Source organism: Passer domesticus, chromosome 11 (genome assembly GCF_036417665.1).
Source record: "Passer domesticus isolate bPasDom1 chromosome 11, bPasDom1.hap1, whole genome shotgun sequence".
Lineage (NCBI taxonomy): Eukaryota > Metazoa > Chordata > Aves > Passeriformes > Passeridae > Passer > Passer domesticus.
The window spans coordinates 20,520,429-20,537,614 of NC_087484.1; the positions used below are offsets into that span (position 1 = coordinate 20,520,429).

The 17,186-nt window shown below is 59.3% G+C and overlaps 2 protein-coding genes across 3 annotated transcripts; one reads left to right on the forward strand and one right to left on the reverse strand.

Moving 5' to 3' along the window:
- The first annotated feature begins 2 nt into the window (after nt 1–2).
- On the forward strand, nt 3–6,220 carry PFKL (phosphofructokinase, liver type). 2 transcript variants are annotated; one of them, XM_064435638.1, is made up of 22 exons: nt 4–161; nt 690–763; nt 858–935; nt 1,021–1,210; nt 1,312–1,477; nt 1,562–1,606; nt 1,691–1,799; nt 2,100–2,195; nt 2,275–2,367; nt 2,636–2,761; nt 2,849–2,913; nt 3,090–3,153; nt 3,240–3,386; nt 3,478–3,548; nt 3,635–3,722; nt 3,843–3,995; nt 4,125–4,289; nt 4,451–4,512; nt 4,830–4,941; nt 5,030–5,129; nt 5,245–5,350; nt 5,435–6,220. In XM_064435638.1, the coding sequence occupies exons 1-22, from the start codon at nt 77–79 to the stop codon at nt 5,580–5,582; spliced, it is 2,343 nt and encodes a 780-aa protein (XP_064291708.1). In that variant the 5' UTR covers nt 4–76; the 3' UTR covers nt 5,583–6,220. The 2 variants fall into 2 exon arrangements, with proteins under 2 accessions (XP_064291706.1, XP_064291708.1); XM_064435636.1 differs by having other exon boundaries at nt 3–161; nt 3,635–3,995.
- A 3,333-nt stretch (nt 6,221–9,553) lies between these two features.
- Nucleotides 9,554–15,363, reverse strand: CFAP410 (cilia and flagella associated protein 410). The gene is made up of 7 exons (XM_064435639.1): nt 15,213–15,363; nt 14,585–14,603; nt 13,954–14,000; nt 13,012–13,241; nt 12,050–12,215; nt 11,610–11,694; nt 9,554–10,478 (listed from the first exon to the last, which is right to left on the reverse strand). Exons 1-7 carry the CDS (start codon nt 15,287–15,289, stop codon nt 10,353–10,355), a joined length of 750 nt encoding a protein of 249 aa, XP_064291709.1. The 5' UTR covers nt 15,290–15,363; the 3' UTR covers nt 9,554–10,352.
- Between the last annotated feature and the right edge of the window lie 1,823 nt (nt 15,364–17,186).

Consider the following 17,186-nt stretch of genomic DNA (forward strand, 5'->3'; position numbering starts at 1 on the left):
TCCCGGGGCGTGTCCCCGGTCCCTGCGTGTCCCGGGGCGTGTCCTCGGCGGCGGCGCCGGTGCCGGGAGCGCAGCGATGGCGGCGGCGGAGCTGGAGCGGCTGCGGATGGCGGGGGCCGGCATGGCCATCGCCGTCCTCACCAGCGGCGGCGACGCGCAAGGTGCGCCCGGCGGGGCGGGGGGCTCGGGCCGGGCCCGCCGCGTCCCCGCGTGTCCGTGCCCGCGGCGGCGACCGCCCGGGGCCGGGGTCCGCGGCCCGCGCTCCTCCCGGGCGGGCGGATGGGGAATGGGGACCCCCTGCCCTGTGCCCCCCGCCCGCGCCGCTTCCCCGTCCCCGTCACCCTCGGGCCGTGGGAGGGCAGGGGCCCCGCGGGGGGAGCCCCACGGAGGGGGTGTGCCCGTCGCTGTCCCCATGCCCGTGCCCCCCCGGGATGAGCAGCTCGCTCCCGGCAGTGTCTCGTCCGCGGGCCCAGCTGTGCGCTGAGTTTGCCCGGTCTCAGCGCACGTGGCTCCCCGCCCACTCAAGGGACACCTCAGGGTCACCCATCGCATCCCATTTCCTGTGCGGTGCAGGGTCCCATGGGGTTCCCCCCACTCGAAGGGACACCTCAGGGTCACCTGTAGGATCCTGTTCCCTGTGGGGCACAGGATCCCGTGGGAATGCTCCAGCTCCCATATCACTTTTCCAGGCATGAACGCCGCTGTCCGCGCTGTCACCCGCATGGGGATATACGTGGGAGCCAAGGTCTTCCTCATCTATGAGGTTGGGGTTCCCCCCCTGCTCCCCATCATGGCTGGGGGGATCCACCCCCCCTGGGCCGGGGTGCCTTTCACCTCCACCCTCTGCTTCTCCACAGGGCTACGAGGGGCTGGTGGAGGGGGGTGACAACATCAAACAAGCCAACTGGCTCAGCGTCTCCAACATCATCCAGCTGGTGAGGGTCACCACGGGGCCGCGGGGCTCCAGATCCCAGCCCCCCAAGCGTGTGTGACGCGCCGCGTGTCCCGTTGTGTCCCCAGGGCGGGACGGTGATCGGCAGTGCCCGCTGCAAGGCCTTCACCACGCGGGAGGGCCGGCTCCGCGCCGCCCGCAACCTGGTGGAGCACGGCATCACCAACCTGTGCGTGATCGGCGGCGACGGCAGCCTCACCGGCGCCAACATCTTCCGCTCCGAGTGGGCCGGGCTGCTGGAGGAGCTGGTCCGAGACGGTGGGTCTTTGGGGTGGTGAGACCCCGGTGCTGTGGCCCCAAGGAGGCCTGGGCTCCAGCCCACGATGAAATAACCGCTGTGGTGGCCGTGACCCCCGCAGGGCAGATCAGCGAGGAGGTGGCGAAGAAGAACTGCCACCTGAACATCGTGGGGCTGGTGGGCTCCATCGACAACGACTTCTGCGGCACCGACATGACCATCGGCACCGACTCGGCGCTGCACCGCATCATGGAGGTCGTGGACGCCATCACCACCACGGCACAGAGGTGAGGGGAGGGCGGGCTGGGGGCTGCAGCGCCCCGGCCATTGCACCCACCCACCTCCTTCTCTTCCCACCCGTGTCCTTGCAGCCACCAGCGGACGTTCGTGCTGGAGGTGATGGGTCGCCACTGCGGGTAAGCCCCCGTGGGTGGGGAAGCCATTGGTGGGATGGGATGCCACATTTCAGAGCCAGTGCTGCCACTGCTGTGTCCCCCCAGGTACCTGGCACTGGTGTCCGGCCTGGCCTCGGGCGCTGACTGGCTCTTCATCCCTGAATCCCCTCCGGAGGACGGCTGGGAGGACCTCATGTGCGAGAGGCTCGGGGAGGTGAGGGGGGTTCCTGCCATGCCATGCCATGCCCTGTTCCCCCACAGGGGCCTGGGCTGAGCCCTGCAGCCATGCCCAGCCCCTGGGAAGCTTCGGGAGCTGCCGCCATTGTCCCTGTGAGCCGGGGCAGTCAGCCGAGCGCAAATCCAGCCCTCGCGTGCCAGGGGCAGCGCTGGCTTGGGGGCTCAGCTGCCCGTGACCTGAGCCACCCCCGGGGCAGCACAGAGGGTGGGAAGGGGAGGGCGCTCACACAGGGCCCACGGTGAGTTTTGGTGTCCGTTTGTCCTCCCCTCGTGGCAGACACGCAGCCGGGGCTCGCGGCTCAACATCATCATCATCGCCGAGGGCGCCATCGACCGCAGCGGCAAACCCATCACCTCCAACTACGTGAAGGACGTAAGGGACTGCCCCGGCACCACCCTGGCACCCACGGGCACCGGCGGGTCCCCAACGTGGTGTCCCCTCTTCCCCACAGCTGGTGGTGCAACGCCTGGGCTTCGACACGCGGGTCACCGTCCTCGGCCACGTGCAGCGCGGAGGGACCCCGTCCGCCTTTGACCGTGTGCTGGTAGGTCCAGGGGAGGACACAGAGAGGGGGAACCCACTCCTGCCATCCCTCTGCCAGTGGGAAGGGGTGAGACTCAGATGGGCTCAGCCCTGCTGTGCCATTTCTCCACATTTACTCCAAATTTCATGTTTTTTTTAAATAAAACCATCAGCTTTCCAGCAGTGAATCAGCAGCCACATGGTTTCCAAGCCTGTGGGAGCATCCCTGAGCATCCCACCCAGCTGGCACTGGTGGCCCCAGTGTCACAGGTGCCCCTGTCCCTTTGCAGAGCAGCAAGATGGGGATGGAGGCGGTGATGGCGCTGCTGGAGGCCACGCCAGACACCCCGGCCTGCGTGGTCAGCCACTCCGGGAACCAGTCGGTGCGGCTGCCGCTCATGGAGTGTGTGCAGGTGGTGAGTACCGGGGCAGTTGGGTGGGGGTCTCACCCCCCTCCCTGTGAACGTGGGAGTCATGGTGCTGCATCTTTCTCCCTGCTCAAGACAAAGGATGTGCAGAAAGCCATGGATGAGAAGAGGTTTGATGAGGCTATCCAGCTCCGTGGAAGGTGAGGAGCAGGGACCAGGCCCAGGGGAGACATCCCTCTTGGATAGGGGCTTCTCCCTGTGGGGAAGCTGTTGGCTCCTGCAGCAGAACGGTGTCCCCAGTCACACCCCAGGGGCACTGGGGAGACTGCCCCTTCTCCCAGACATGCCTTGGGGACACATCCCCGTGTCATTGCAGGAGCTTTGAGAACAACTGGAACATCTACAAGCTGCTGGCACACCAGAAGCCAGCTCAGGAGAAGGTGAGGGGTGATGGGGAGCAGCAGGGTACACCGTCCCTGCTCTGGGGACACGTGGGGATGTGCTGTTCCCATCCCTGTCCCCGCAGAGCCCCTTCAGCATGGCCATTCTGAACGTGGGAGCACCAGCTGCTGGCATGAACGCTGCCGTGCGCTCGGCCGTGCGCATCGGCATCTGCCAGGGACACACCATCTACGTGGTGAACGATGGCTTTGAGGGCCTGGCCAAGGGGCAGGTAAGGGGGACCCTGAGCCTGGGATGTCCTGGAGGGAGGGGCTGGGCTTGGGGGGCTCTTCCCACCTCCAACCTGTCGCTGGTGCCCGCAGGTCCGCGAGGTGGGCTGGCATGACGTGGCAGGATGGCTGGGCCGTGGCGGCTCCATGCTGGGCACCAAGCGGTGAGTGCAGCCCTGGGGACAGGGACATAGGGAAAGGGTGTCCCCACCATCCTCACCCCACTGTCTGCCCCCCTTCCCCACCACAGGACACTGCCCAAGACCTGCATGGAGAAGATCGTGGAGAACGTGCGCAAATTCAACATCCAGGGGCTGCTGGTCATTGGGGGCTTTGAGGTGTGGCGGAATCCTCGGTTCAGTGTGGGCTGGGGTGGCTCTGGGCATCCCAGAGGAGTCTTTCTGGGGTGTGGATCTGGCTGCAGGGCCAGCATTTCCCAGCCCCTCGGCTGCTTGCAGGCGTACGAGGGGGTGCTGCAGCTGGTGGAGGCCCGCGGGCAGTACGAGGAGCTGTGCATCGTCATGTGCGTCATCCCTGCCACCATCAGCAACAACGTGCCCGGCACCGACTTCAGCCTGGGCTCCGACACAGCCGTCAACGCCGCCATGGAGGTGAGGGACACGGGCAGGGACAGCTCACGGGGCTGCCGTGCTCCGCCACCTTCCATCACGGCATGGTGTGGTCAATATCCCACCCTGGGGAAGCTTTTCCTGGTGTGACCTCACCTTCTTTGGGCACAGAGCTGCGACCGCATCAAGCAGTCGGCCTCGGGCACCAAGCGCCGCGTGTTCATCGTGGAGACCATGGGGGGCTACTGTGGGTACCTGTCCACGGTCACCGGCATCGCCGTGGGCGCCGACGCTGCCTACGTCTACGAAGATCCCTTCACCATCCACGACTTAAAGGTGAGCAGCAGGAGCGGTTCTCTGGCTAAAATGAGAAGGAAAATTGGGGAAGGGAAGGCTCCACAGCAGGGCAGGAGCTGGAGGACATGGCCCTGCTGGATTGATGTCGGGACAGGACGGCTGGGGGATGGCTGCCGGATGGCATCTTGTTCATCTTGCAGGCCAACGTGGAGCACTTGACGGACAAAATGAAGACAGATATCCAGAGAGGGCTGGTGCTGCGGTGAGTTGGGGGTCCCTGGGGGCAATCACTGAAACCCCAGCTCTGTGGCAGGGAGCAAGGCTGGAGCTGAGCCTTGCTCTGAGCCCTTCCCATGGCCAGAGAGGGGTCCTGGGCATGGTGAGGTTTGGCACTTGGCCCTGGGGGACACTGGGTGCCTCTGCTGCCATCCCCATCCCAGCCCCAGGGTCCTCCTGGGGACACAGACTGGGGCTCTGGGCCTCAGGAGAACAAAAAAGGTGTTATGGGGAACAAAGGGGGACCCCCTGGGCATGCCAGGGGAAGGAGCAGCCCCCCAAGCCCTTCCCTCTGTTCCCCAGCAATGAGAAGTGCCACGAGCACTACACCACCGAGTTCCTCTACAACCTTTACTCCTCCGAGGGCAAAGGCATCTTCGACTGCAGGATCAATGTCCTGGGCCACCTCCAGCAGGTACAGAGGTACAAGGGACAGGGTGACATGGGCCCTGCTGGCCCTGAGAGCGGGGCAAGGCCTGACATCCCCATTTCTTTGTCCCCAGGGGGGAGCCCCAACCCCCTTTGACCGGAACTATGGGACCAAGCTGGGAGTGAAGGCGGTGCTGTGGATGTCAGAGAAGCTGCAGCAAGTCTACAGCAAGGGTGAGCCGAGGGCTGGGGATCCCACGGGGGGTGGGGAAGGCTGCTGGCTGCTGCTCCAGGCTTCCAGGCTTGGCCCCCAGTGAGGTGGCCAAGGTCAGCAGTGTCCCCCTCCCAGGACGTGTGTTTGCCAACTCTGGAGACACTGCCTGTGTGATCGGGCTGCGGAAGAAGGTGGTGGCCTTCAGCCCCGTGACGGAGCTCAAGAAAGTCACAGATTTTGAGTAAGTCCCCGTGCCCCAGCATTTCACCAGCTCCTGGGGGAACCTTCCCGGGCTGTCTGCTCTAGAGCTGTGTCCCCTGCACAGGCACAGGCTGCCCCAGGAGCAGTGGTGGCTGAACCTACGGCTGATGCTGAAGATGCTCGCCAACTACCAGATCAGCCTCACCGAGTACATCTCGGGGCAGATGGAGCACGTCACCCGTCGCACCCTCAGCATCGAGAAGGGCTTCTAGTGCCACCAGCCCGGCCCGTAGCCCCCGCCGTGTCCTCTCTGTGCCCACATGCTGCTGGGGGAGCACTGTGTCCCCTCTGTTCTCAGTAGCCCTGTAGCTTTGCCATCGACCCCTTACAGCAGGCAGAGCCTGGTGCTGTGTCCCAGAACGGCACAATCCTGCCCCGAATCACTGCTGCGGGTTCTGGTCCCTGTGCGGATGCCGAAGAGTTGCTTGAGCCCAGCCGCGCAGCCCAGACCCTTAATCTTCCCTTAATAGGTTATTATTATTTAATGATGGGGTATTTTGAGTCCTTATTTAGCGGCTTGACCGCCTGAGCCAGCTGCTGCTGCTTGTAGTCGCCTGCCCCACGTGCGGGAGGGGAGCGAGGAGGATGCGGAGCCATCCCGGAATGGGTCGGAGCAGTTCCCAAAGGCTTCTGGGTGCCCCTGTGGAGCTCCATCCCCCGTGGGGGTCTCGAGGGCTGAGCACGGGGGTCCTGGCGAGCCCCTGTCCCCTTGCATGACGCTTGGCTGCGACCGTCACCGCGTGGCTGTGGGCGCCGTGTCTATCACCTCACTGCTGCTCTGTGACCCCGGATCCTGCACCGCCCGCGGCGCTGCTCCTTTCCTCTAGAGATAAAACCTGCTGGAGCCAAACCTGCCTCCTGGAGTGGTCATTGAGGGGGGATGGATGGCAGGACAGGGGCAGGGTGTGGGGAATAGCAAAGCCTGATGGTTTTCCCAAGCCGGGTTAGTGCTGGGCCAAGATGTTCCCTTGGTTTTGTGCATCCTCAGAGCCTGGGAGAGTGGGACCACAGGCGGCTTCTCCCCTCTGTCCAAGTCATGGTGGGTGCAAGGTCAGCATCCTTTTGCAATCGCTTCATGATTCCAGAGAAAAATCACTATGTTCCCACCTCCAGAGGAACCACACCAGTGCTTTAGGGTGGTGCTGTGCGTGTTTGTGAGGCAGTTTCTCAGAGCACTGGCCAAGCGTGCCGGCCTGGCCAAGCTCCGTGCGCTCGGGCTGTGCCAGACGGTCACAGGGAGCCCCTTTCCCAGGCCACTTCCCTCCTGGGGCTGCTGGCTGACGGCTCCAGCCTGCAGCACAGCATCAGCATGCATCACAGTCTTTGGGGTCAAGCATGCCGTTATTTTGTCCTCCCCATGGACTTGTCCCCAAGTGAAAGTTCCCCCTGCTTTTCTCTGGTGGAGTGACTCCCTCAGTGGGCAAGGGAAAGGTCATGGATGACATTTATCCTGATTTCTATACAGCCTGGACACAATCCCACCCAAGATCCTTCTCTCTGCGTTGGAGAGAGCTGGATTCCACGGATGGACTGTGAGATGGAGAAGGGATTGGCTGGATGGCCCCATCCCGAGGGTCAGTGGCTCAGAGTGGCCGTCAGTGACCAGTGGTGTGCCAGGGTCTGCACTGGACCAGTGATATTTAAGATCTGCATCACTGCCCAGAGGGTTGGGGGCCCCCTCAGCAGGCGTGCAGGTGACACCAGGCGTGCAGGTGACACCAGGCTGAGGGTGCAGTGACACTCCTGAAGGACGGGGCCATCCCGAGGGCCCTGGACAAGCTCCAGGAGGGACCCATGGGAATCTCATGAGGTTTAACACCACCAGGGGCTGGTGCTGGCCCTGGGTCAGGGCAGCCCCCGGGATCAGTCCAGGCTGGGGATGAGCAGAGGGAGCAGCCCTGGAGAAGGAGCTGGGGGTGCAGGCCATGCCCCATCCCAGGTCCCCCCTGTGCTGGGCTGATCCCCAGCATGGGCAGCAGGGAAGGGATTGGGATTGTGCCCCTGTGCCCTGCTCAGGTGAGAGCCCAGCTGCAGAGCTGCCCCAGCCCTGGGGCCCAGCACAGGAAGGAGCTGGAGCTGCTGCAGAGAGTCCAGAGGAGGCACCAGGGTGAGCAGAGGGATGGAGCAGCTCTGCTGGGAGGGAAGGCTGGCACAGCTGGGGTTGTTCACCTGGAGAGGAGAAGCTGTGGGGTGACCTCACTGTTAGTACCTGAAGGAGCCAACAAGGAAACTGGAGATGGACTTTGGACAAGCTCCTGGAGTGACACACCAAGGGGAAATGGCTTCCCACTGCCGCAGGGTTAGATGGGATATTGGGAAGAAATTCTTCCCTGTGAGGGAGGTGAGGCCCTGGCACAGGGTGCCCACAGAAGCTGTGGCTGCCCCTGGATCCCTGGAAGTGTCCAAGGCCAGGTTGGACAGGGCTTGGAGCCACTGGGCTTGTGAAAGGTGTCCGTACCCGTGGCAGGGAGTGGAATGAGATGGACTTCCAGGTCCCTTCCCACCCAAAACCATTCCATGATTTCAGTGCTTTTCCCCTAACTGAACACATTTTAGGCTCTGGAGGAAGATGGTAACTTTTGTCTCCTCCCTGGACCAGTAAGTAGCAGACCTTGCTGATGGAGGCAACATTGCCTGACTGCTTTGGAATTACTATCTGCTTTGGAGACCCCAGGCAGACCTGGCTTCTCCTGGATCTCCTTTTCCTGGGTGGGAAATGGGCTCTTCCACTCTCCCATGTGCCACTTTGGGGGAGCCCCAGCCCACTCCTTCCCTCCTCAGCCATGGACCTCACACCTGCCTCACCACCAGCCTCCCAGAGCCTCTGAGGGTGGTTTGAAGGGAAGTGGCTCAGTACAGCTGCTGGCATTTTCCAGAGCTGGAATCATCTGCATTCACCGCTCAATATTCCCGGCTGAGGCAGGGCAGGGTGACAGCAGGTCATGTGGAAAATCTGTCGGCAGCACTGCCCTGCAGCAAACAGGTTTAGGGTGTGAATAGGGACAGGGGTGCCCCCAGGCTCAGACCAGCTGCATGTTGAGGGACAAGAGTCACTGCAGCCCCCACACCTCATTTCCATCTAAAAAAATACCTGGAGGGCCAAATTCCTGGGAGAAAACTGAGAGGCACAGCCACTGAATTCCGAGGATGTGTAGCAGGGGCATGACTGTGCTCCCAGACTTCCCAGCACATCCAGCCCACCCTGAAAAGAGGGCAGAGCAAGCCTCCGGAATCATCCTGCAGGGGAAGGCAGGCTGCCAGGGCCCTGGAGGGGCTGAGCTCCCACTGGGGTTTGCTGGGATGCTGCAAGGAGCAGTTGGGAGCCCCGAGGGCAGCACCAGCACCAGCCAAGGATGACAAGCACAGCACGTAGGCAGCAAGCAGCCCAACTTCTCCAGGAATTGTGTCAATGTGGCCTCAAGGGCACAGTGATTGCTCCATCAACCCTGTGACCGAGTCCTGATGGACACTTCCTTTGATCACTCGCATCCCAGAGAAGCTGGGGGTCCAGCTCACCCCAACAACAACTCCCTTGTTCCTTGACATGGACAGGCCAGGGCCTGGGAGAAGACTTACACTCAGCAGGGTGAGTCTCCCAGGCCCTGGATGTCAAAGAAAGTCTGGGACATCATAAATCACACAACTGCAGCTGGGTTTAACGCAAAAGGCAAGAACAAAGGTCTTTCGAGGAGTTAAAGGCATCAGCAAATCTCCCCCTGAGTGATGAGGGTCAAACCGTGTCTGTTCCCACCAAGGTCAGGCAAACAAGCTTGTGGACACAGGGCTGTCACCACCCCTGAGGAGCATTCCTTCCTGGACACTGCACAAACAGGGACAGGGGGCCATGGAAAGGCCAGGTCACCAGCGCAGCACTGGGAGACATGGAGAGCTCATGTCCTGTATCTCAGGGCCATCATCCTGCCCAGGTGGCTCTGCACTGACCTCTCCTCAGCACCTCCTTTGCTCCCTGCCTTTGCTGTGGTTGCAAGAAGGTTGCAGGACAGCCCAGAGGCCCTGCAGAGCAGTGCTGGGAGCAGGCTCACCGTTCCAGAGGCGCAGTGAAGCGGGAAGGCGCGGGGCTCCCAGCCCTCCTCCTGCTCACAATGCACTCCCTGAACCAGAGGTAATGGAGCAGTGCCCCCAGCCAGGCCTTTGCTGAACTCCAGCCACCACTTACACGGCCTTGAGGGATAATTGGGTTTATTTGGTATGTCACAACAGTTTAGTTTGTACTTGACAGCTCTATAAAACTTGGTAAATACAGTTTTATCAGTTAAAGAGCAACACCCATCCTTGATGCCTGTGCAAAGCAGGCAGAATGCTCAGGGCCTTTTAACTGGGATGGTACTTTAAGCTGCTCTAATGCCTGCAGGGAATGTTGGGGTGAGAGGACAGCTGAGCATTCAGGATGTGGGAGTCATTCCTGGCTCACCTAGGCTGCTCTGAGCTTTCCTTTGGGCTGCCTGACCGGCAGGCGCTGCGTGCGCCAGCAAGGACCTGAGGAAGTCAGCCAGGAGCTGGAAAATAAATTAACAACGGGACATTGACCTTCACCATCTGCACCAGACAGGTCCAGGTGATCATCTCAGGCAACATCTCCCTGTCAGACTGCACCAAACCAGAACTCTGTGGTACAAACTGCCCTCAGAGTTGCTGTGCACCCCCAGGCTGGCTGAGGGCCGGAGTCCCTCCCAGCCATCTGCAGGCTCTGCTCCCCCTCGGATCACACAGCACCTCTGGCTGCAGCCCTGTTCCCTCCTGCTTTGCCGATTTGCCTGCAGCTCCCATCCAAGAGCCCCAGCCACACGGGGTACAGTGTCAGAGCCTGCTGCACAAGCAGGAAATCTGCAGAGAAGCAGCAACCCATGGCATGCCCTCGCAGGGGAAGCAGAGCACTGAGGCTTTGGCTGCAGCCAGGGGTGTGGGCAGGGCAGCACCGAGGGGCTGGGGCTCCAGGGAGGCTGGAAGGGGGATGGGCATTGTCACTCCTCCTGCAGCTCCTTCTTCTGGAAGGCCTGGAGCCTCCTCGCCACCGTCTGCTGGATGATCTCCAGCCCCTCTGCGTCCAGTTCCTTCATGAGAAGCAGGATGGCATTCAGGACATTGTTCTGTCGGGATAAAGCACACAATGCTTTGGACCAGCCAGCCAGGACAAGGACACTCGATTTTCCCTGCTCTTTCTAGGAACTCCTCCTCCACCACCACCAGCACCACCAGCAGCAGTTTGGAGCAGCCACCTGCAGCCACAGGACCGGGACTAACAACCAAGGCCTCGGGGCAAACACAGGCGGAGGCACATGTGGCACATGACCAGGCTGGAATGCAGGACAAACCCATCCTGCCCACAGCCTCTGGCCACGCTCCAGCCTGGCTTCTGTCAGGAAAAGCACTTTCAGGAGCGGCTGCCCTCGCTCTCCAGCATGTGTGGGATGGGAAAGGACAGGAGGCCCCTGCTCTGAGGAGTGAGGAGAGCTGGTGCTCTCTGCAAAGGAGCCTTGAAGGTCCCCAGCCCTGCCACCACCACAGGACCACTGCCAACAGCAGGCCGTGGCTCTGTCAAATCATGTCCTGAAGAACTCCAGGGAGAGATTCCACAGCATAAATAGCTGTCCTTCTAGGGAGAATCTTTTGCCCAACATCCAACCTGAGCATCTTCAGCTGCAATGGGGGACCACTTCTCCCCTCTTTAAAGGTCAGAGCTTGTGGTGCTGCTCTAGGCAGCCATGGCACTGTGGGTTACATCTTGCTCTGCTGATTGATGCAACAGCACCGAGTCCAGCACTCTGCAATTCCCAGCTGAACCACCAAAATCCAGGTTCATCCATGGCTACATAATGGAGGGGGAAGAGGAACCATTTAAGCTTCTTGTTCAGCAGTCACTTCCCAAGGTTTGACCCTCCTCTTGCTAAAGAAACACATTCTAATGTCCAGTCTGAACCTCCCCTGGCACAGCTTTGAACCATCCCCATGTCTCCTACCACTGGATCCCAAGTAGAAGAGCTCAGCACCCCCTCCCCACATCCCCACCTCAGGAAGGTGCAGAGGGGCATGAGGTCACCCCTTGGCCTCCTTCTCTCCAAACAAAACCAGAGCCCTTAGCTGCTCCTGGACATTTCTTCCAGCCCTGGCATCAGCTCTGTTCCCTCCTCAGGGGACATCCAAGGTTCTTCACATCCTTCAATGCTGGAGCTCAGCCCCACATACAAGGAAAAGCAATTTGGTGTTTAAAAGATACTCACTCTCTTCTTGCAGCTGCAATCTGTCTCTTGAGGGGAAAAGGAGTATTTATCCCTGGGCTTCATATCAAGCTCCTCCTGAGTTTTGCTAAAAAACAGGGAGGAAAAGCAAATGTTATTATGACCAGGTAGGAGAACCTTCCTCTACCGGGCCAATCCTTCCTCATCACGGGCAACCATGCAAGGAGTATCTAGCTGGAGGACCCCAGGAAATGGACTGCAGCTCCCACATCAGAAAGGATCCACCCCTGCCTGCACAGGCAGCTGATGAGCTTGTCACCCCCCACAGCAGAGCCTGTTTGGCAGGCACACAACCAGCCCCACTGCAGCAACCAGAACAATGGGAACCTGCACCAGCCACAGCCCGGCCCCTGGAACGTCAGGCTCCTTTCCTGCTACACACAAACTCGGCCCAGAAACGCTGGCAGCTGCCCAGCCCTCACTTGGTGTCGTCCAGGCTGAGCAGGTCGCTGTCGGGCTCGGTGGTGGATCCGGCGGCGCTGGATGTGGTGCACTCAGACCAGCCGTTCTCCACGCTGCTGCGCGCCGGCGGGGCCGTGATCTCCACGCCATCCACCAGCGCCTGCGACAGCTCCTCCTCTGTCACAGCTGCAAAGGCCACAACAAACGCCTGTTGCTATGAACTGCGGCAGCCCAAGGGGATGGCATCTCTAGCGGGGCAGGTTTGGTCCAAAAATTGTCTGGCATTTTGCTTTCACCCTTCTCCTGCAGTGAAACCTGTGCAGGAGAATGCTGGAAGCGATAACCAGCCTCCCGAAGTGAGAAGGGTATCAGAGAGGGATGCAAACATGCTTTACTATTTCTTGTCTCTGGAGAAGGCTCCGAAAGCAACCAAATTTCTGCTACTGGAAAAAAAAACCACCAAAAAAAACCCAGAGAAGCTTTTCTGCAGCAGCAGATCCAGTTATAGAACCTTTGTCTGGCCACAGAAAAGGGAGAGTTCTAAAAACCACTAATTAGTGGTACTGTCCAAGCTATAATGAGGCACTCGGTCCTGCTGCCGTAGGGAAGGGATAGGGAAAGGATAGGCAAAGAAAAAGGAGAGGGAAACAAGGGAGAGGGAAACGGGAGAAGGAAGGGAAAAGGGGAGAGGGAAGGGAAAAGGGGAGAGGGAAGGGAAAAGGGGAGAGGGAAGGGAAGGCAAAAGGGGATAAGGATAGGGAAGGCAAAAGGGGATAAGGATAGGGAAGGCAAAAGGCGATAAGGGAGAGAAACGGAAAGGGAAAAGACAAAGTGAGAAAACAGCTTAGAAGCACTGGATCTAACTCAACCCCTAACACCTCCTGACTCCAGGAGAACTCAAAGGACGCCCTTGCTAAGAGCCAACACGTCCCAGTTTCCCAGGGGGCACAGGCAGGGGCTGTCTGCAGGTGCCAAAGCCCACCCTGGTTGTCGAGCTTCTGCAGGCTGGGCAGGTTGCGCAGCACGGTCATGCGGTAGCGGTGCGGGTCGGGCCCGCAGCAGGGGTTCTCTGCCAGCCACAGCACCCGCAGCCGCGGCAGCGTCTTCAGGTAGAACAGCTCATCCAGGCTCCTGATGTTGTTCCTCCTCAGGTAGAGCTCGCTCAGGTTCTGGCAGCGGCGCAGCGGCTCCAGGTCCGAGATGCCGTTCACGCTGCGGGGACACGGTCAGAGCCCACCCTGCCCTCAGAGCCCACCTTGCCCTCAGAGCCCCATCCAGGGGGGAGGACAGCACTTCCCAGCCCCTTTTCCTGCAACAGCCTCAGCATGGCACTGAAAGGGGCGTTCAGCCCCTGGCTTGTGGCATTTCATCTTTGTCAGCAGAGGGAAGAATTGAAAGAGCCGTTGCTCCACCCTGCTGAGGATGACAAAGAGCATCTTCTTCCACCAAACCTGCCCCCTTTTCTGTAGCAGCTCCTCAGCCCACCCAAGGGGAACCCATGTAAGATTCCCAAGTTAAAAGGCTCAAATTCGCAGAGCATTGGCTCCATGGGGTCCCCAGGACAAGTGAAAGTTTAGCATATTACGGAAAGGGAAAGCTCTGAGAGATGATCCACAAAATATTTCAACAAGTATTTTGGAAACAGGCCACGTACAGAGGCCAAGATCCCTGTTGAAACTATAGAATAGAATTTCAGGAACAACAATCCTAAGGGGTTTTATCACTTGTCAAGTCAGAGAATATTTTCTCAAGAGCACAGGGAGTAGTGCAGAGGAGCTGCTGAGGAATAATCATTTCTGTATCTCTGCTGCTTGAGAAATGGGGCATGAAGAGCCAGGCAGCTCACACAGCAACATGGGAAGAAACCATCCCCAGGAAAAGGTGATTTCCCTGCCCTCTCCAAAGATGGCAAACTGGCATTCACCTGAACGTGATCACCTCGATGTTGGGCAAATCCCGGCATATGGATATCTGGGCAGGAAGAGACAGAAACAACAAGTTGGCACTTGTGGGGGAAAATTTAAATAAACCCAATTGAAATCACAAAAAGCACCATCAGGAATCTGAGTTTGCTTCAGTCTAACCTGAGCTTAACAACACCAGAGATTTTCTGACACAGCGAGTGCAGCGTCAGCAGCTCCTCCAGCCTCTGCTCAGGAGGGGAAGTGCAGATACCAGCCAGTGTCACATTGTTCTTCTGCTCCAGCAACTCTGCAGCCTCCACACGCAAGAAAGGCTCCCTCCCACTCCTGCCAGCCCTCCCCTAGTGACAGAACCTCATCCAAAATCACCACAGAGGTAGGACTCAGGGTCCTGCTCTCCGAGGCTCCATGCTGGGCCTTGCAGAGAAATTTTCCAATGTGGAAACAGCAACAATCACTTTTTTTTTTTTTTAATGGCGTGAGATGCTAATCAACCCTGAAAAGCCCTGCAGCTCACAGGCACCAGGCCAGCCCGAAGCCAGGCCCTCCCCAGTGCCCTGCCAACCCCACGGCCTCCATGGCGTCCCCGCTCCAGCCGTGGGCCCAGGCTCCTCTGGCTCCTCCACTACTTACATCCGTCAGGTGGCTGCCCCTGCGAGAGGAGAGAGGGGTCAGGGAGAGCACAGCAGGGCTCAGCCTCCCCCTGCACCCCCCCCCCACAGCCGGGTTCACACCCCAAATCCCAGCCTGGCCCCACCAAACTGCTCCAGCAGAGCCTGCCATGGGCCTTGCTTCACCATCCCTTCCCCAGCCCTGCCTGACCCTGCCCATTCCCCTTCCCCAGCCCTGCCTGACCCTGCCTGCTCCCCTTCCCCAGCCCTGTCTGACCCTGCTCCCCTCACCCAGCCCTACCTGACCCTGCCTGTTCCCCTTCCCCAGCCCTGCCTGTTCTCCCTCACTCAGCCCTACCCGTTCCCACTCCTGCCCTCCCATCCCTGTCTGACACCCAGCTCCCTCCCTCCATCCTTGTCTCCCCTCCCCAGCCCTGTCTGAACCCCCTCCCCATCTCTGCCCGTGTCCCCCTCATCCATCCCTGCCTGTCCCCTCCCCATCCTGACCTGCCCCTCCTCATCCATCCTCCTGATCCCAGCCTGAGCCCGCAGCCCCAGGCCTGCCTGTCCCCCCTCCATCCTCTCAGCCTCATGCGAGCCTGTCCTCCTCCCTCATCCCCGCCTGTCCCCCGGCCCGTCCCCGCGCCCACCAGCAGTTGAGGCGGCGGACGCCGTCGAGCGCGGCGGCCTTGGCCTGTGCCAGCACGGCCGCCCGGCTCAGCCTCATGCCGGGCCGGGCCGCGGCTGCAGGGGCGGCAGCGCCGGGCTCAGGCCCCGCCCGGCCGGGGCGGCTCCGCAGCTCCGGGGCTGGGCTCGCCTGCTCCCCGCCCTGCCGCGGGCCGGGCTCCGCCGCAGGCCCCGCGCCCCGCCCGGCCGAGCGCGCGTTCCGGTGGTTGCTCGTGTTTACGGGTAAATCCCATCAGCCGTTTAATTATGTCCTGTTAGAGAGTGTTGTGTACACAGAGCCGCGCCTTTGCGGGTGTATGTTTATGTGGAAGGATCACCGCGGAATGGTTTGGGCTGCGTGGGGAAAGCCCATCTCATTCCAAACCCCAACACCTTCCACTACCCCAGGTTGCTCCAAGCCCTGTCCTGACCGCCTTGAAGACGTCCAGTGTTGGGCACAGGTTGCTTCTCTAGGCAACTTGTGCCAGGGCCTGACCACCCTCACATGGAAGATTTTTTTTTTCCTAATATCTAATCTAAACCCACTCTTTCAATTTCAACCCATTCCCCCTTGGAATAACATGAGTGTATAATTTTATACACTCATGGGTGGTTTATATGACTTTACACATATATCTTCATATACCCCTCTATCTATACATGTATGCAGTGTGCATAAATAAAATACATCTACATTTTCTATAATAAATATATAATTTATGCCCTCTCACCCATTCCTGCCCGCTCCCCATCTGTATCCTTGGCCCCTTCTCTCCTCAATCAGTTCCTAAACATTACAACAGGTGATAGTTCAGCCCTTGAACTATTGTACAAATAATAGTTAATAACTGTCTCAAGAATGACTAATACAGCACTACAGTTTTTTACTCCTCTTATCCCATGTGGCAATAAGAAAAGTAACACTCACCTTTGAATCAGCCTTGGGACTCAAGTGGTTCAGGATTCGTTTTTACAGAGCCAAAGTCCTTTAGGAATCTTCTGCACTGCTGGGTTTCTACACCACCGTATGATGTGGTGCAGGAAAACCTCCAGTTTGTGTCTTCAGGGCTGTAACAGCATGGAAGAACTGGAATAAAAAATTCTGGAGAAGCAGTGTGCTTAGCCCAGAAAAAGGGATTAATGCAGTGTTTCCCAGTGTTTTTCTGTGTGTTTCCACCTTATTTGGCAACAGGAACAACTGCAGGATGGGGGTTGAGTGTTGTGTGTTTGGTTGTTTGGGTGCTGCAGCAAAGGGAAGGGTTCAGGTGTGTCAGTGGGGCACTTAGGGACATAGTTTACAAAATCACAGAATCACTGAGGTAGGAAAACACCTCCAAGATCATCGAGTCCAACCTGTGACTGATCCCCAGTGTTGTAGGCACACAGTCTGTGGTGATTGGGGTGGGGCTGAGCCTCATTCCCAGTGGCACAGCTGTGAGCAGCACTGACAGCAATGAGCCATGGAGTGCCCAGGGCACTGAGCAACCACCAAAGGGAGCAGAGGGCACACAGGGGCACTGCATGTGGGATGAAGAGTATAAAAGTTGTACTGTAGAGCAATAAAAAGCTGCAGATGCTTGAAGTTTTCTGAAGTGACAGTGTTACTCACTATGAGGAGAGGCCTGAAGCTTTCTGGTGAGGTAAGGTGTTACTCTGCTTGGGCAGCTGCTTAAAGCTTTCTGAAATTGTGTGGTGATACTCTGTATATCATGGCCCCTTGACTGCAAGGTATGCTGTGACATCCCACCTTGTCACCCAGCCCACTGTGCTGAGTGCCATGTCCAGCATTCCTTGGACACCTCCAGGGATGGGGACTCCAAACCTCCCTGGGCAGCCCCTTCCAGTGCCTGCCCACCCTTACAGTGGAGAAGTTCCTCCTGATGTCCAGCCTAAGCCTTCCCTGGCACAACTTGAGACTGTTTTGCCTTTTTCCTATCCCTGGGAGCAGAGCCCGACCA

Coding starts and splice junctions, on each gene's coding strand:
- PFKL (XM_064435636.1), top strand. CDS start 77: ATGGCGGCGGCGGAGCTGGAGCGGCTGCGGATGGCGGGGGCCGGCATG. Junction 1,211..1,311: donor GGAGGAGCTGGTCCGAGACG/GTGGGTCTTTGG, acceptor TGACCCCCGCAG/GGCAGATCAGCGAGGAGGTG. Junction 5,351..5,434: donor AAGAAAGTCACAGATTTTGA/GTAAGTCCCCGT, acceptor TCCCCTGCACAG/GCACAGGCTGCCCCAGGAGC.
- CFAP410 (XM_064435639.1), bottom strand. CDS start 15,289: ATGAGGCTGAGCCGGGCGGCCGTGCTGGCACAGGCCAAGGCCGCCGCG. Junction 13,242..13,953: donor ATCGAGGTGATCACGTTCAG/GTGAATGCCAGT, acceptor GTGTCCCCGCAG/CGTGAACGGCATCTCGGACC. Junction 10,479..11,609: donor ATTGCAGCTGCAAGAAGAGA/GTGAGTATCTTT, acceptor TTATCCCGACAG/AACAATGTCCTGAATGCCAT.